Source organism: Ascaphus truei, chromosome 7 (genome assembly GCF_040206685.1).
Source record: "Ascaphus truei isolate aAscTru1 chromosome 7, aAscTru1.hap1, whole genome shotgun sequence".
NCBI lineage: Eukaryota > Metazoa > Chordata > Amphibia > Anura > Ascaphidae > Ascaphus > Ascaphus truei.
In genome coordinates this window covers 7,076,654-7,093,179 of record NC_134489.1, presented here as the reverse complement: position 1 = coordinate 7,093,179, position 16,526 = coordinate 7,076,654, and the positions used below count along the sequence as shown (strand labels likewise).

Sequence of the window (16,526 nt, the reverse complement as noted above, 5' to 3'; positions counted from 1 at the left end):
GGATGCTCAGATACAAAGAAAGATTGTGGTGGTAGGGGACTCAATTATTTGGAAGGTAGATAGGGCAATCTGTTGCCGTGACCGCATGAACCGAACAGTTTGTTGTCTCCCGGGTGCTCGGGATTGGCACATTGCGGATCGGGTAGACAGATTGTTGGGGGGGGGGGGGGGGGACTGGGATTGAACCGGCGGTCTTGGTACACGTTGGCACCAATGACAAAGTTAGAGAAAGATGGAGGGTCCTAAAAAATGATTACAGGGATCTAGGCCAAAAGCTTAAGGCAAGGACCTCCAAGGTAGTATTTTCTGAAATACTACCAGTGCCATGCGCTACCGAAGGGAGACAGTCGGAGATCAGGGAGGTTAATGCATGGCTAAGAAAGTGGTGCAGGAAGGAGGGGTTTGGGTTTTTAGAGCACTGGGACTCCTTTTCTGAGACGGATTGCACCTCAATGAAGAGGGATCTTCTGTGCTAGGGGGGAGAATGCTAAAAAGGTTGGAGGAAATTTTAAACTAGGATGGAAGGGAGAGGGGAATGAAACAGATAATGAACTAAATGGAATAGAGGAGGATACAAGTTGGTATGGATGTCGAATGGGGGCAAGTGCGAGTTGACAAGCAGTGAGACACCCATAGTAAATACAGATAATACTAGAAAACTTCTAAAGACTAAACCAAGTGGGCGCAGAAAGGAAGGAGCAGATAAGATAATAGTACAGGCTGAAAAAAAACTTAAATGCATGTTTGCTAATGCAAGAAGCCTGACAGATAAAATGGGGGAGCTTGAATTAATAGCTGCAAGGGAGCAGTATGATATCATAGGCATTACTGAAACATGGTGGGATGAAACTCGTGACTGGACAGTTAATTTAGAGGGTTATTCCCTTTTTCGGAAGGATCAAACAAATAGAAGGGGAGGTGGAGTATGTTTATATGTTAAACCGGATCTGAAACCTATTATAAGGGATGATGTTTATGAAGGGAATTATGAAAATGTAGAGACTTTGTGGATAGAAATTAGCAGTGGAGGTAAAAGTATTAGGAAAATGTTTGTGGGAATATGCTATTAACCACCAAATATCTGAGAGATTGAGGAAGCTAAAATACTTTTGCAAATGGAAAAGGCATCAAAACTGGGTCATGTTTGCATAATGGGGATCTTAATTATCCAGACATAGACTGGGGCAATGAAATTAGCGTTACAACAAAAGGAAACAGGGTTTTGGGGGTGCTTAAAGACAATTATATGAGCCAAATTATTGAGGAACAAACCAGGAGAGGGGCAGTTCTGGATTTGGTCATATCAAACAATGTAGAAGTAATAACAAATATTCAAGTCCTGGAACATTTGGGTAACAGTGATCATAATAACATGGTCTCATTTGAAATAAATGATCAAAAAACAGATTACTTGGGTTCAACAAAGACTTTAAACTTTAGAAAGGCAGATTTTAATAAACTGAGGTCTAATCTAGTAGTAATACAATGGGATTATGTTTTTGCAGGGAAAAATTTAGAAGATAAATGGTCAGTCTTTAAAACATTGTTAGAAAAGCACACTTATCAGTGTATACCCTTGGGTAATAAGTATAAAAGAAATAAGTCAAAACCAATGTGGCTAAATAAACAGGTAGGGGAGGAAATGGACAAGAAGAGGAAGGCGTTTAGATTCTTGACGTCAGAAGGGACAGAGACATCGTATCAGAATTATAAGGAATGTAACAAAAATTGCAAAAGGGCAATCAAATTAGCAAAATGGATAATGAAAAAAGGATTGCAATAGAAAGTAAGGTCAACCCTAAAAAGTTCTTTAAGTACCTTAATAACAAAAATATGAGAATAGAAAATATAGAACATACTGGACACCTAACAAGCTAACAAGCTCCTATTAAACCCCCAAAATACCCACAACATATATATAAGCATATGAGTATCAGAGGAGTGCTACTGAGCATGGCAATATGCATTAAAACCAGAGACATAACATAAAACACAGACAAAGCTCAGTTTTTAGCACATCTAGTGAGACTCATACACGGTACAGTGCCTAAATATATATGGATAAATATCTAATGAGTAAATGGTCTTTTAGTTTGACATTTTTGGCCAAAATTGTTGTAAGCCCCTGAGCCAACGCCAAGGCAGACCACTGCCATGCTCAGTAGCACTCCTCTGATACTCATATGCTTATATATATATGTTGTGGGTATTTTGGGGGTTTAATAGGAGCTTGTTAGATGTCCAGTATGTTTTACAATTCTTGTCCAGCTAGTCATGGCTGATTGGAGGTTGGCAACCTCCTACTTAATTTAAGCTCACCCCCTCCCACATTTAAATGGTTATGGGCTCACTCCATAGCATCTTCCACTCAGGGGAACTTGCCTGCTTGCAGTTTGGCTGTGACATCTCTAATACAGAGTGCTTTTCCTGGTAATGTACAGGTTAATAAAAGCTTCACTCAGACAGAACTTTGCAGCTAATATTGACAGATTTACTATAAATCATTCTTCCTGTTATTAAACAGGTTATTAAGAATTTATATTAGCGTTAGGGACCCCTGATATGTGGTCTGCCTTGGCGTTGGCTCAGGGGCTTACAACAATTTTGGCCAAAAATGTCAAACTAAAAGACCATTTACTTATTAGATATTTATCCATATATATTTAGGCACTGTACCGTGTATGAGTCTCACTAGATGTGCTAAAAACTGAGCTTTGTCTGTGTTTTATGTTATGTCTCTGGTTTTAATGCATATTGCCATGCTCAGTAGCACTCCTCTGATACTCATATGCTTATATATATGTTGTGGGTATTTTGGGGGTTTAATAGGAGCTTGTTAGGTGTCCAGTATGTTTTACAATTCTTGTCCAGCTAGTCATGGCTGATTGGAGGTTGGCAACCTCCTACTTAATTTAAGCTCACCCCCTCCCACATTTAAATGGTTATGGGCTCACTCCATAGCATCTTCCACTCAGGGGAACTTGCCTGCTTGCAGTTTGGCTGTGACAACTCTAATACAGAGTGCTTTTCCTGGTAATGTACAGGTTAATAAAAGCTTCAGTCAGACAGAACTTTGCAGCTAATATTGACAGATTTACTATAAATCATTCTTCCTGTTATTAAACAGGTTATTAAGAATTTATATTAGCGTTAGGGACCCCTGATATGTGGTCTGCCTTGGCGTTGGCTCAGGGGCTTACAACAATTTTGGCCAAAAATGTCAAACTAAAAGACCATTTACTTATTAGATATTTATCCATATATATTTAGGCACTGTACCGTGTATGAGTCTCACTAGATGTGCTAAAAACTGAGCTTTGTCTGTGTTTTATGTTATGTCTCTGGTTTTAATGCATATTGCCATGCTCAGTAGCACTCCTCTGATACACATATGCTTATATATATCTTGTGGGTATTTTGGGGGTTTAATAGGAGCTTGTTAGGTGTCCAGTATGTTTTACAATTCTTGTCCAGCTAGTCATGGCTGATTGGAGGTTGGCAACCTCCTACTTAATTTAAGCTCACCCCCTCCCACATTTAAATGGTTATGGGCTCACTCCATAGCATCTTCCACTCAGGGGAACTTGCCTGCTTGCAGTTTGGCTGTGACATCTCTAATACAGAGTGCTTTTCCTGGTAATGTACAGGTTAATAAAAGCTTCAGTCAGACAGAACTTTGCAGCTAATATTGACAGATTTACTATAAATCATTCTTCCTGTTATTAAACAGGTTATTAAGAATTTATATTAGCGTTAGGGACCCCTGATATGTGGTCTGCCTTGGCGTTGGCTCAGGGGCTTACAACAATTTTGGCCAAAAATGTCAAACTAAAAGACCATTTACTTATTAGATATTTATCCATATATATTTAGGCACTGTACCGTGTATGAGTCTCACTAGATGTGCTAAAAACTGAGCTTTGTCTGTGTTTTATGTTATGTCTCTGGTTTTAATGCATATTGCCATGCTCAGTAGCACTCCTCTGATACTCATATGCTTATATATATGTTGTGGGTATTTTGGGGGTTTAATAGGAGCTTGTTAGGTGTCCAGTATGTTTTACAATTCTTGTCCAGCTAGTCATGGCTGATTGGAGGTTGGCAACCTCCTACTTAATTTAAGCTCACCCCCTCCCACATTTAAATGGTCATGGGCTCACTCCATAGCATCTTCCACTCAGGGGAACTTGCCTGCTTGCAGTTTGGCTGTGACATCTCTAATACAGAGTGCTTTTCCTGGTAATGTACAGGTTAATAAAAGCTTCAGTCAGACAGAACTTTGCAGCTAATATTGACAGATTTACTATAAATCATTCTTCCTGTTATTAAACAGGTTATTAAGAATTTATATTAGCGTTAGGGACCCCTGATATGTGGTCTGCCTTGGCGTTGGCTCAGGGGCTTACAACAATTTTGGCCAAAAATGTCAAACTAAAAGACCATTTACTTATTAGATATTTATCCATATATATTTAGGCACTGTACCGTGTATGAGTCTCACTAGATGTGCTAAAAACTGAGCTTTGTCTGTGTTTTATGTTATGTCTCTGGTTTTAATAGAAAATATAGGACAATTTCAGTGTGAGATGGGTAGGCAGATTATTGGAGATAAGGAAAAAGCTGAGGTATTAAACAAATTCTTTGCCTCTGTGTTTACCAGGGAAGAGTCAAGTTCAATAGTAATGCCGCAGGAGGAAGCCACAACCTCCATATTAATGAACAATTGGTTAACTGAGGAAGACGTCCATAAGCGACTTGAAAAAATGAAAGTAAATAAGGCACCTGGCCCTGATGGCATACATCCAAGAGTTCTCAAGGAGTTAAGCTCAGTAATAGCAAAACCATTATATGTAATATTCAAGGACTCAATTTCCACAGGCTCAGTACCACAAGATTGGCGTAAAGCAGATGTGGTGCCTATATTTAAAAAGGGAGCTAGATCACAACCGGGAAATTACAGACCTGTAAGCCTGACTTCAATAGTAGGGAAACTACTTGAATGTTTAATACGGGATAATATTCAGGAATACCTAATGGAAAACAAAATTATTAGTAATAGTCAGCATGGATTTATGATCTTGCCAAAGTAACCTTATTTGTTTCTTTGAGGAGGTAAGTAGGAAGTTAGACCAGGGTTATGCAGTTGATGTGGTCTACTTAGATTTTGCAAAGGCTTTTGATACGGTTTCACACAAGAGGTTGGTGTACAAAATAAAGAAAATTGGACTCAGTAATAATATATGCACCTGGATTGAAAACTGGTTAAAGGACAGACAACAGAGGGTTGTCATAAATGGAACTTTTTCAGGTTGGGCTAAAGTCGTGAGTGGAGTACCTCAGGGATCGGTACTGGGACCCCTGCTTTTTAACTTGTTTATTAATGGCCTTGAGGTTGGGATCGAGAGCAAAGTCTCCATCTTTGCTGATGATACTAAATTGTGTAAGGTAATAGAATCAGAGCAGGATGTAATTTCTCTTCAGAAGGACTTGGAGAGACTGGAAACGTGGACAGGTAAATGGCAAATGAGGTTTAATACAGATAAATGTAAGGTTATGCATTTGGGATGCAAGAATAAAAAGGCGACTTACAAATTAAATGGAGATATATTGGGGAAATCCTTGATGGAGAAGGATTTAGGAGTGTTTGTTGACTGCAGGCTTAGCAATAGTGCCCAATGTCATGCAGTAGCTGCAAAAGCAAACAAGATCTTATCTTGCATCAAACAGGCAATGGATGGAAGGGAAGTAAACATAATTATGCCCCTTTACAAAGCATTAGTAAGACCACACCTTGAATATGGAGTACAATTGTGGGCACCAATCCTAAGAAAGGATATTATGGAACTAGAGAAAGTGCCGAGAAGAGCCACCAAATTAATTAAGGGGGTGGACAATCTAATTTATGAGGAGAGACTAGCTAAATTAGATTTATTTACATTAGAAAAGAGGCGTCTAAGAGGGGATATGATAACTATATACAAATATATTCGAGGACAATACAAGGAGCTTTCAAAAGAAATATTCATCCCACGGGCCGTACTAAGGAGTCGGGGCCATCCCTTAAAGTTGGAGGAAAGGAAATTTCACCAGCAACAAAGGAAAAGCTTCTTTACAGTAAGGGCAGTTAAAATGTGGAATTCCTTACCCATGTAGACTGTGATGGAAGATACAATAGATTTGTTCACAAAAAGGTTGGACATCTTTTTAGATGGGAAAGGTATACAGGGATATACCAAATAAGTATACATGGGAAGGATGTTGATCCAGGGATTAATCTGATTGCCAATTCTTGGAGTCAGGAAGGAATTCATTTTTCCCCTTAATGGGGTTTTTTTGTTTGCCTTCCTCTGGATCAATAAGTAATTATAGATATAGGATAAAGTATCTGTTGTCTAAATTTAGCATAGGTTGAACTTGATGGACCTATGTCTTTTTTCAACTTCATCTACTATTTAACTATGTAACTATGACTGCCACGTGGACAGGGAGAGGAAAGAAGATCTGGACAGTGTAAAGCCTCAAAGGAGGGAAAAGCAAGAGAGGGAGGAATAGAAAGGTTTCGGTAATGGCAGAGAGAGGAGAGCAGAAGCCCCACACCTCCACCCCTGCCATCAGGGCATGGAGTGTGGGAGATAGAAAGGCCACCATAAGAGAGGGCAGCTTCCAGAGCAGAGTCAGACTGAGTGAGCCAGGTCTCAGTTATAGCAAATAGGAGCAGAGAGTGAGAGAGTTATTAAGTTACTTTGGTCCGACATGGGATAGATCTTTTGACCAATTGGCTAACTTTGGTCCTACTGTATATGGGACTGACCCATTACCCAATACACAATAAAACATATCACTGTTCTGTCAGAGTTATCATAGATTGCAACATGTTTCCCTGACTCACTCATTCCTCATGTCTACTGTATGTTGCAGGCTCCTGACCTTGGGGATATTGTATCCTCTGAAAATTGTATCTCTTCTGGTTGCATGTGGTACTCCAAATGGAATAATATCCGCAAATCTCTGTATCTCGTGAATCACTGCATCCATATAAGGCATCTTGCTCCGATCATCCACCGATGGAAAGCGGCTCTGACCAATCACGTGGTCTATCTCCTCCTGGACTTTTCCTGTAGGAAGGTATGAAAACAGAGAGATTACAGTGTGTTTCAGGCCCCTCTTTACTAAACACTCTTACAATTAAACATCTTACGGCACTGGAAGACATCATACAGGTAATTCAAGCCAATGGGTGCCAGAAGGGTCTTAATGCAATAGACTTTTTAGTAAATATGTCTCAAAGTAAGTGATCCACAAAGCTCTTATAACGAGTATTAGTGAAGATCAGTGTTGAATGCCATTCAAGTTATTTGGCTATAAGATGTCTTCCCACATTGGAAGGTGTTGTACTGTATGTAAGAAAACTGCTTAGTAAACATCGTATAGTTCTGCCTGAAGAGTAATGTAGTGTGAGTAATACTTACTTTCAATGTCTGGGTATTTGAGAAGGATGAGGAAGCTGTATTTCAATGTTGTGCTTGTGGTTTCCGTCCCAGCCATGAACAGGTCCAGCACAGTCCCAAATAAGTTATCAAAGTGGAATTCAGTATTTGGGTTGTGTTTCTCCTGTGGATATTTACAGGGGTGAAATAGCATAGCAGAGCAACATAATATCTGACATTGAAAAATATATATATTTAATTTTTTTTGAATGCTAACCTTATTGTCACAATAACCCCGGTAATAACCCATGTAATTGCCTTAACCCCTGTCTAAAACAACTTCAATAAAAAGCCTGTATTGGTCTGAGGAATCCAGCATGGAGCTGGTTAATTGCAGCTACAGATAATTAACTATGTCATTATTAATTAATAATTGCTATGTACAGTATATTAAATCATACATCATGTTCATTTTTTTATATATATATACATGTTATGATATATATATTATTATATCCGTTGATCCAGGGATTAATCCGATTGCCAATTCTTGGAGTCAGGAAGGAATTAATTTTTCCCCATAATGGCGTTTTTTGTTTGCCTTCCTCTGGATCAATAAGTAAGTATAGATATAGAATAAAGTATCTGTTGTCTAAATTTAGCATAGGTTGAACTTGATGGACATACGTTTTTTTCAACCTCATCTACTATGTAACTATGTAACTATGTACTATTATCAACAAAAGTTCATCTTTGACATTAATGTATATTTATACCAGCATTTAAAGGAGTTAACTCAGATTTAGAGTACTCATCTGTTATCTATCATGCAATTTTATTTTACCTGTCTATGATTGGCTATTCAATCTATAAATTATGTATGATGACCCATGCAAGTAACCCCTGACGAAGTCTTTCAAGACGAAACGCGTAAGGGGTGTTTCGTGGACCATAGTGTGCCAACTTGTCCAGTATTTTATTAATTGCATGCTATATCTCACATACGGGAACGCAAGTTATTTCCATATTATGCCTTCATTGAGAAGGTAGCTGAAGCAGCGAGTCCCTATTGGGGGATAATACAGCCAATCCGGAGAGCCCAGTGACGTCACAAGTGTCTCGAGGTACTGCAACTAGAGACTTAGGCTAAGGCCCCGCTCCCTCAGTCAGCGCGCCCCGCACTGCAGACAGGCGGGGCACTGACAGACACAGACTGTGATATGCGGTCTGTAGGGAGCGGGAGCGGGAGCCGGAGCGGGAGGGGGGCAGGAGGGAGGGGGGGCGGGAGTGGGAGGAAGGGGGGCAGGATCTGATCGTGGTGCCGTCCACCCCCCCACACACATACATACACACACACACACATACATACACACACACACACATATACACATACATACACACACATACATACATATACACACACACACACTTTAACCTGCAGCTCCTTCTCTGCTCCCCACCCAAGGCGCCTCCCATCTAGCTCCTTCCCTCCCCTCCTCCCCATTGCTGACTCGTGTACCATGTGACGCGTCGCCGCACGGGAACACAATTCTCTGGTATCCCCTGCTGGCTGACGCGTCACAGTACGTAGTCAGTTGGCAGTGAGGAGGGACTGGGACAGGATCGTGAGGCTAAACAGTATTAGTGAGTTGCGCTCACGCGGCCGCCCGCGCCACCGGGCACAGCGGGTCCCAGCCCTAACCTTAGTGGGCGGAGGGATTGCAGTGGAAAGGCGCTCCGAGCGTACGTATACTTCCGGTACACGGAGAGAGCTGTAACATTCGCCGGTTCCAGTTTACCCCAGATCGATATCAGGAGTTGCTGCTGGAATCTTGCTGCTATTGATTGGCGTTTGAGTATTTACTCATACGTGCTCTTGGTCCTGTTATGTTTGTGAGTGTGCATTTTTTACGTATCCAGTTCCATATAAATTTTTGTAATCATACTACACCAGTGATTCCCAACCGGGGCTCTGTGGAGTAGTCCTAGGGGTTCCGCCTGGCCACCCCAGCGGTTTCCTGGCTCTCCCGGCTCATCCTCTCACAGGTTTCACGCTCTAGGGTGCGCACGTGTGTACGTATGCGCGTGCCGCCTGGCTCTTCCACTCCCCCCCGAGCCCGCACACAGGCGCGCTCTTGTGCGCGTGACCGCATGCGCGTGCCACCGCCTACTGCCCGTCCACAACCTGCACGCTGCCGCCGCCGCTTGAGGTGGGGAGGAGAGGGAGATGGGACATGCAAGGTGGGGGTGATGTGAGGGAGATGGGACATGCAAGGGGGGGTGATGTGAGGGAGATGGGACATGAAGGGGGGGTGATGTGACATGGAGGGGGGAGGGATGTGAGGGAGATGGGACATGCAGGAGGACGATGTTAGGGAGATGGGATATGCAGGGGGGTGTGATGTGAGGGAGATGGGACATGCAGGGGGGTTGATGTGAGGGAGATGGGGCATGCAGGGGGACGATGTTAGGGAGATGGGACATGCAGGGGGACGATGATAGGGAGATGGGAGATGCAGGGGGGTGATGTGAGGGAGATGCAGGGGGGGGTGTGATGTGAGGGAGATGGAACATGCAGGGGGGGGTGGGGGTGATGTGAGTTAGATAGGGCATGCAGGGGGATGATGTTAGGGAGATGGGACATGCAGGGGGACGATGTTAGGGAGATGGGACATGCAGGGGGGTGATGTGAGGGAGATGCAGTGGGGGGTGTGATGTGAGGGAGATGGGACATGCAGGGGGGTGATGTGAGGGAGATGCAGGGGGGGGTGTGTGATGTGAGGGAGATGGGGCATGCAGGGGGACGATGTTAGGGAGATGGGACATGCAGGGGGACGATGTTAGGGAGATGGGACATGCAGGGGGGTGATGTGAGGGAGATGCAGGGGGGGGTGATTTGAGGGAGATAGGACATGCAGGGGGGTGATGTGAGGGAGATGCAGGGGGGGGGGGGTGTGATGTGAGGGAGGTGCGGGGGGGTGATATGATGATGATTTTACCCGTGTGGCCCGATTAAAAAATATATATATATGTATTGGGGGGGTCTTTTATAAATGTATTGGGTGTCTTTTTTAAAAATGTGTTGCGGCGGTGGGGGTCTTTTACAAATGTGTTGGCGGGGGCGGGGTATTTTTATTATGTATTGCGGGGTGGGGTTACATGTATTTAGAGGCGTGAGGTTTTTTGGTATGTATTTTGTGGGGGGGATTGTGTGATAGTGGGGTAAATGACGGAAGGCAGGAGCGAGTCAGAGGAGAGAGGAGAGAGGGGGGAGTGAGTGAGGAAAAGAGGGAGTAAGAGTGAGACGCAGGGGAGATAAATACATGCGAGGCGGGAGGGGGAGGAGAGTGGGTGAGACAGAGGAGAGAGAAATACATGCGAGGCGGGAGGGGGAGGAGAGTGGGTGAGACAGAGGAGAGAGAAATACATGCGAGGCGGGAGGGGGAGGAGAGTGGGTGAGACAGAGGAGAGAGAAATACATGCGAGGCGGGAGGGGGAGGAGAGTGGGTGAGACAGAGGAGAGAGAAATACATGCGAGGCGGGAGGGGGAGGAGAGTGGGTGAGACAGAGGAGAGAGAAATACATGGGAAATAGAGATGGCTCGTGAGGGGTGAAATGAACCTAAGGCCGCGCTTATAGTGCCGGCGACGCCGACGTCAGGCTGCGGTTCCTAGAAAAATCAAATTGAAGTGACTTTCAGCGATCGCGACCAAGCCGCCGCGCCGTCCTGTCGCTCCTACTATAAGCGCACGCGAGGGCGTCAATACATTTGTTTTGACGCGACGTTGCCAGCACTATAAACGCAGCCTAATATGTGTCAGCCAGACAGGGGTTCCCCAAGGTTTTCCAAAATACTTCAAGGGTTCCTCCAAACAAAAAATGTTGGGAATCACTGTACAGCCCTATGGGTGCGCCTGTTTTTTGTTTGCATTTTCTATAGATATCTCAGAGGGAGGAGTGTTCCACCCCCCCCCCCCCCCCCCCCCCCCATATTTGTTCAGGCTGCAGAGACTCGGTTGGACAGTGTTGTGGGACTGGACTTTAATTTGTATTGTATAATTTTTTATTGGACATTTTATTTGATTTTTATTGTCATATTGTTATGGTTATTTTCACTTGTGTCCTGAACAGCATTGGTCCAATAGATATTAGATTCACAGATCATCTATTTGGCTTCACTCATGTAGGTTAGATATTGGGAAGCGCTACAACCTGTTTTCTTTGTTCTTGTCCATATTATACAGTATGGGCATGATGTACCCACTGTACCAATGAATGGGTGAAGGGTGGGGGTAGTTACCTGGGGAGGGTGGTTAGGCCTCCTGGGTGGGTAGTGGCAGAGGGTGGGTTAACCCAGGGGAGTGCAAACATTTAGTGCGGCGCCCCTCTGTCTCTCTCCCTCCGGCTCTCGTGCCCCCCGCCTACCTTTATCCAAGTCAGATGACGCTGCGGGTTCATCTGACGTCACGTCACATGACCCGTGGCATCATTTGACGCATGTGATGTCACATGACGCCATGGCGTCAGATGATGCTGCGTTGCCATGGCGATGCATCACAGCTGGCTGAATCCCGGTAATTAAACAGTTGCAGAGGCCTCACGCGATCCCCTGGCATTTAATTTAAACTTCTGCAACTGCCCTTGCCCCAGTCTGCAAAATCTCCCACCCCCCTGGGGGTTGCGCCCCCCACTTTGTACACTGCTGGGTTAAACCCTTAATTACTTTTGCGGATATGAACCACTAAGGTGATTAAGGGGCTAGGTGACATTAGATAGTATTTTTCTGGCAACGGAGGACAGGGATCTGCAGTATCCTGACTAGGACACTCTTCATGATGCCAGGGTAAGTAGAATGGTTTTATTACTTTTTTTTTTCTGCTGGCTAATGTTGTGTTTAATAATGGGCAAATAATCTATTAACCATATCTGGATAATAGTTATTTTGCCCATTACTCTACTGTATGTGTTTGGGGTGGAGGGGGGGTGTATTTATTGAAATGTAGGACATGTTTTGGTTTTTTTTACATACAGAATTGGTACCGCAGGGCAGCGGGGTCCCATGGAGACCACCTGAGGGCCAACGGGTGCCATCCGAGGACCCCAGATGCCTACGGGTACCACCTGAGGACCCATTGGGGACACCTGTGGGGAAAACCAGGGGCCCCACCGCTAACACGTGGCGAAACGCGTAGAGTGGGAGTCTTACCTGAGCGGAGCTATCGGAAGAGAAGTCCCAGAAGGTCTAGCCCTCACCCAGCGATGGACCCGGATCTGACGTCAGACGCCGGGCTGTGCAGTGTTACAGCTGATCGGAGGCAGAGACAGACGAGTGGGAAGAGTTGCGGGTCGGTGAGCCAGCCAGCTGTAGACATCCTCATTTACACTATTGCAGTGTGACATACCCGTTTTTTATTGTTATATTGTGAGTACATTACTGTGATAAACTTTTTATACCTCGGTTGACCTGCGCTATGCCAGTTTCTTTCTCTTGTTGTTGGGCCATACCCTCCTGAGTACCTGATCCACCTAGTTGACAACTTTACCACTTTCTAACCATTGACTGTGTGAGTCAACCCTGCTGTTTTGACTCTTACATCCTGTAAGTAGTCATTCTATAAGAGCCAAGTCGTTTTTTCCACATTTTTTCCACATTGCTATTCTGCTGCACTTAAATTTATTTTTGTTTCTTCCCCATGCTCCTCCTGGATTTTGTATTTACTGCTGACCCGCAAGGACCACCTGAGGTCCACCAGCCCCCGTGGGAACCAGCCGAGAGCCCCCAGACACCAGTGGGGACCACCCATGGACCCCATTGGGGCCCACAGGGACACGCAGGTACCACCTGGAGGCCCACAGAGCTGAGCGGGGATCACCTGGAGGCCCCTAGACACCCATGGGCACCCCCTAGACACCCATCGGGACCACCGGGGACCACCGTCGGCCTGTAGTATTAATCCTGTGTGTAAATAAATAAATCATGTTTTTATGTGGGGGCAAAGGGGATGGGTGGGTTGTGTATTGATGTTTATTAAACATGTTAATGTTTATTGTGGGCCTAAGAGGTGGGTAGTAGGGCTGTTATGTGTATTGTTTTTTATTGTAGGTAGCAGGGTTGGGTGAAGGGGGTATTGTCCCCAAGGATGGGTGGTTAGGCCTACCGGGTGGATGGTGTGGGAGGGTGGGTGCGGGAGGGTGGGTTAACCTCTTAATTACTATAGCGGTTACATTAAGGTGATTAAGGGGTTAGGGGACATTAGATTGTTTTTTTATTGTTCTGTATTTTTTGTAGCAATGGAGGACATGGACGGGATGAGGATGGCGTTCATCATGGCAGCCTGGCAGGTTTGAGTGCAAGATTTATTTACTTTATTTATGCTGCTTAAGGTATTTTAAATGAGCAAATGCACTATTATCCATATGTGGATAATAGTAATTTTGCCTATTTTTGTACTATATGGGTTAGGGGGCGGGTGTATTTATTTAAAAGGATTGTTTCTTTTTTGTGGGCACACCATTGTCAGCGCAGGCCAGCAGGGACCCCCAGACTCCCGCGAGGATCACCTGAAGGCCACGGACTCACGCGGGGATCACCCAACATTGAATGGACTTTCGCGAGGCCTGTTGTGTGGATGGTGTGCCTGAAAAAAGGTAAACAAATTTTTTTTCTATGTCCAGCTTCTATTGCGCCTGCCATTAGCTTGTGCATTTTTCTGGCATGCTTTTAAAACACGATTGACTTAGCGCTGTTTAGTGAATCCCCTGGACTGGCAAAAACCGGCGAGTTTGCCGTTTTTTGCCTGATCGCACAGATTTTTTTCACAGGCCAGGAAAAATGCCTTTTAAGACCGATAAAGCACTGTTATCACTGCTTAGTGAATCGCGCAGCAGCCTGTATCGGCCTTAAAAGCCAATTTGCACTCTTAAAAGCACTTATAACAGCTTAGTGCATAGCCCCCATGATGTCAAGAAAATGATGGTGAGGAGTAAAGTATTCAACCGTACAAATGAATGCGGGACAAGACCATGTCAGGACACAAGATGCAAAACCTGCGCAATGCTCCACACAGCTGGCACAATACAAATACCACACTGGAATCTGGAGTACAAAATCAGAGGAAGGTTCACCTATTCCTCCAGCAATGTCGTGTACCTCATCATGTGCATTAAATGCACAGGGGGCTGCTACTACATAGGTGAAACGGGCAGGGGCTAAACAACATAATGAATCTGCATCGCCACAGCATCACACGCGGAACAAGAGACCGTCCTGTCGGCGAACATTTCTCTGACTCTGGCCGTAAGATGAACGATCTGAAGGATACTCAAAGGTAATCTTAGAACACAGAAAAAAAGACGGTTTCATGAATACAAATTTATGCAACTGTTCGGGACAATTAGCAGTGGCCTAAACCGAGACCGAATTTTTATGAGTCACTACTGACACGAGAGAACTCTCTTCCCATCAGTGCTAAAGGCCATCTCTATACATACTGCTCTATATGTATGCACAAACAGCTGTCTCACACATACAAACACTCTATGTAATTCCATCCCTAAATACCAAGAGGGCAACATAGTATCTACACACACTTTTTTAGTAATGCAACACCCTCTCACATTTCCACACCTACCCACACCATTGATATACACACCCACTCCACACACACCTTTTATAAAGCTCTGTATACACTGTGGGCTCTTCATTAATTTATAAATACATACATACATACATACATACATACATACATACATACATACATAAATACACACACACACTCTTACATTACTAACATTCAGGGACTATTTAACACCTCAAGTCATAAATCGCATCGCAGGAGGGATAAGCTCTGGTCACAGATAACATTCCAAGAGACACTGTTTTATTCAATGTAACACCGCCGGAAGAAGAGATCAGTTTATCTCGAAAGCTCGCACAAATAAAAGCATTTCGTTAGCCACAGAACGGTATTGTCTATTCATTTTTGATCTCTCTCTCTTTCTTTCTCTCTCTCTCTCTCTCTCTCTCTCTCTCTCTCTCTCTCTCTCTCTATCTCTCGATAGATAGATAGATAGATAGATAGATAGATAGATAGATGTAAAACATTTTTCCTTCTTAAGGCCATATTTACTAAGCGGTGCTATAGAAGACACCTTACAGCCCATTCAAGTCAATGGGCCATGTAGTGTAAATATGGTCCTCCCTTTTTTAATGTTACCTCCTCCATCTTTATCAGGAAACAGTCAATGAAATCTCGGGGACAGTTGACATCAAGGGTCTCTTTGTGACTTGTCACAGACTCTTTCACAAAGGCTTTTAACTTGGCAACATTTGTAAAGACCTTCTGGTGAGGGCCTGGGAGATGATACAGGGTTTTGGGAAATATACTCAGTAGCTGAAAGAAGAAAAAGTAACATTTCATATGTTACATATATAGGCAATAAATGTATGAATAATTGCAAATATTTATATTTGTATTCTGTATGTTCTCTCTGTAAGTATTGCGGTTTATCTTTGCAATGAAATAGCACTACTCCCTTCCCCCTCCCCCCCTGCCAAAAAACTAAAAATATAAGTGTCATCACAGGGTCATTAATTATAAATTAATTCCAAATATTAAATGTGTGAATTTTCCCTGCTTTGTTATGGAGCGTTCATAAAATATTCATTCATTTTATAAACAGCAAAACGGTTGATCAAAGTTTTTCAAGTTGTTTTTTTTATTTGAACATGTGGGAAACGTGATACATTTTATTAACTTTTAAAGAAAAAAACTAAATATTCGTTCTTGGCATATTTTTAAAAATATTATATGCTATTTTCCCAACAGTGAATGTGCATAAACATCTGTTAATGGAAATGTACGCAAAAGGTTTCCCACATCTCTACTTACAATACCCCACGGAGATGCCAGTATCTGGAACAGCTCCCGCAACAAGGAAAGCAGGGTCATAAACTTCTCATCTTCATAGTCAGAACGCTCACCAAAGATGATGGAGCAGATTACATTAGAGACAGACAAGCTCAGCAGATTGGTTGGATCAAATGGAGTATCTGAGGACAGACATCAAGTTTTACTCAGTATTACAACAATGCTTAAT

General features: G+C 43.5%; 1 protein-coding gene across 1 annotated transcript in view; it reads right to left on the bottom strand.

Moving 5' to 3' along the window:
- The window catches only part of LOC142498607 (cytochrome P450 2C20-like), an 88,480-nt gene that overhangs the window by 31,595 nt on the left and 40,359 nt on the right, over positions 1-16,526 (bottom strand). The window contains exons 4-7 of the mRNA XM_075606813.1: positions 16,319-16,479; positions 15,644-15,820; positions 7,470-7,611; positions 6,928-7,115 (exon numbers count right to left, since the gene is read on the bottom strand). Coding sequence (XP_075462928.1) covers positions 6,928-7,115; positions 7,470-7,611; positions 15,644-15,820; positions 16,319-16,479 — 668 coding nt within the window. The remainder of the gene's footprint in view (positions 1-6,927; positions 7,116-7,469; positions 7,612-15,643; positions 15,821-16,318; positions 16,480-16,526) is intronic.